Source organism: Nicotiana attenuata, chromosome 12 (assembly GCF_001879085.1).
Source record: "Nicotiana attenuata strain UT chromosome 12, NIATTr2, whole genome shotgun sequence".
Taxonomy (NCBI): Eukaryota; Viridiplantae; Streptophyta; class Magnoliopsida; order Solanales; family Solanaceae; genus Nicotiana; species Nicotiana attenuata.
In genome coordinates this window covers 94,533-97,181 of record NC_032000.1, presented here as the reverse complement: position 1 = coordinate 97,181, position 2,649 = coordinate 94,533, and the positions used below count along the sequence as shown (strand labels likewise).

Here is a 2,649-nt window from a genome sequence, read left to right as displayed (position 1 = left end):
GAAGGCGGATTCGATGTATGCGATGGGGATGGAAGTTGTGGCAGAGATGGTTGAATACTTGAAGGGTCAGCAAGAGGCTGGAATGACAACTTCACATTGAGAGGTTCAGATTTAGCATTGGGTATAGATAGAGGTACCACGACATCATCTGAAACAAATGGAAAAATATTTTCATCAAAGATTACTTGACGAGAAACGTAAAATTTTGAAGAAACGGGGTCAAAGCATTTGTACCCTTTGTGTATACTATTAATCGTCTACCAACCCCACGTTTAAAAAGTAAAACTCCTACGTGACATTATCCTTACAATAGTAACACGGTTAAAATTCAATAATTATTTTTGCACGAAACTCATAATAAATGGTGACAAAAAAATAACGTGGAAACACACGCCTATACATACTAGTATTATAAGTTCAAAAATATATGGGATTGTAGTAGCTAGCGATATAAAAAAAAGGGGCAATGTCATTTTTTAGGGAACAATATTTTCCTATTTTACCATTTAGAATGCTCCATACTCCCCATTTATGGATTCAAACTGGGTTTGTTGTTGTTGTAGAATGCTCCATACAAATTATGTGACGGTGTTTTAATTTCGGGGGTGGAACAAGTTTTTTTACCTTTAAATTTTGCATATGCTAGTTAAATATTTCAATTGTTAATTATTTGGCTTTTATTAATTTTACGTAATATGTAAATTTAATTTTTAAAAAGAACTAAAGATTTTATGTTCAAATTCTGTTAAAATTAAAAGGTTTAAATTTCAAAATTTGACACATAAATTGGAAAAGACAGATAATAGAATACGCTAGGGGGGAAATTACGAAAATTAAGAGAATAGGGTGCAAATTAAAAGTTGTACATAGATTAGAGTGAGCAAGAAACTCCATATGTAATTGTTTCGTTGGAGAGAAGCATGTTGTCGCCGCCGCCATCACCGCCACCGCCACCATCACCAGCGTTGTCAACCGCAGGATCTCGGTCCCCGCCGGAGAAGAAACAAAAGCTGAACGAGGGAGATGGAGATGGAGATGGAGATAAAGGTCAAAGCGGAGACTTATCAGCCGAATCGGATTCAGATTGCGAAATTCAGGAGGATACTATAGCTCCCGTCATGAAGTATTATTTAGAAGGAATTTGCCCTTGCTGCAATCAGAAGGTCGACAAAGCTCTTTGGCAGAGGTACCGCCAACAAATCAAAGAGAGCGAGGTATATTCAATTAGTAGTATTTTGTATCCTTCCTAAATTTTCGCCACACAAATATTATCTCTTCTGCTTAATCCCATTATGTGTATATACATATGTTCTACCTTCTTTTGTTTATTGCTTTATTATTTAGCTCTTACATGTCTTTCTTACTACTATAAGTAACTATGCCTCTGGTGCATGCAGTAGGTGATGTTTGTGTGTGATTGGTTGAGTTGTACTTTGCTAGGGCTTTGACATTAAATATGAAGATTGTCCTAGTGGATGCTCGATGGTGACCATCTGGCCCATGACAGGGTACTTAAATAATCCTGAGAATGTTAAGGAGTTGGAAGATTATGCTCAAAAGGCACTTGATACATACAATGCTCGAGAGGTATGCTCTTTTCACAGTTTCTATTGTCTTTCCAGTTGTTCTTTTCCTTTTGTTTTCTCTAGAAAGCTAAAAGCGTTCCCTTGTACTAATAATATTAGGGCACTAAATATGTGGTCGAGAAAATTCTTAAGGTGAATGGAAGTGGCTGTCATGACTTCCATTTCTATATTACTCTTACTGTCAAGACATCTGATGGCGAAAAGCTGTATTTTCAAGCTAAGGTGGTGCGAAGTTTGGAAGGTTCTTTGGATTTCCCAGTCGTCAGGCCTAGGGTAATGAGAACTGCTATTCATTCCTAATTCTGTTTATATTTTGGCATGCTGAAATTTCTAGCTTTAGTCTTCAAGTTTCATAACTTTAACGATCTCATAGAAGACCACATGAGTTTTAAGTCATTAGGCTGCTGCAAGGTTTAGATTAGTCGCGACAAATTAGCATTCATTAAGAACCAACTAGCTGTTGATGGTAGATATAAGTTCTTACTAGACAAAATGTTACTTGTATCTAACTTTATGCAACACTATTTGACACCACATGCAGATCAAGATATTAATTTTGTTTAAAATTGTATAAGTAGTAGAAGAAGAAACTCTCAAAAATAGAGGGTTGAAAAGCTTTTTGATAAAAGAAAACCACATGAAAGTTCAAGTTTGTTTAAATTACTGAACTTCAAAATATGTTTGTATGAGATAATGTTATTAGTTGAATACTAGAGTGATCAAATATTTGAGTTGTAAGTTAAGTGTGATTATTTGAGATGAAGGAAGCATTGAGGACCTGAAACATATATCTAAACTATATGTGATATCCAAGTTGCTGTACTTGTCAAATAAATCTCTGAAGAGAAACTTGTCCTAATACTTATATACTCTGAAATTAGGAAAACTAGCCACTGGATCAAGAGCAATTGTGCTGTTTTTTGGGAATTCTTTCAGGATTGTGAACCTGGAGAGAGTGAAAACTTGGTGCATTAGACCTTAGCCAAGACACTGGTTCGTTTGAGGGCTTTCCTCCCTCCCTCCCTCTCACCTCTCCCTTTCTCTCGCCTCTCTCTGTTTTCTC

The 2,649-nt window shown here is 36.1% G+C and overlaps 1 protein-coding gene across 1 annotated transcript in view; it reads left to right on the top strand.

Annotated features, from left to right (window-relative positions):
- Positions 809 to 2,649, top strand: part of LOC109235132 — a 4,100-nt gene continuing 2,259 nt past the window's right edge. The window contains exons 1-3 of the mRNA XM_019401096.1: positions 809 to 1,214; positions 1,441 to 1,587; positions 1,686 to 1,859. Coding sequence (XP_019256641.1) covers positions 921 to 1,214; positions 1,441 to 1,587; positions 1,686 to 1,859 — 615 coding nt within the window. The 5' untranslated portion in view covers positions 809 to 920. The remainder of the gene's footprint in view (positions 1,215 to 1,440; positions 1,588 to 1,685; positions 1,860 to 2,649) is intronic.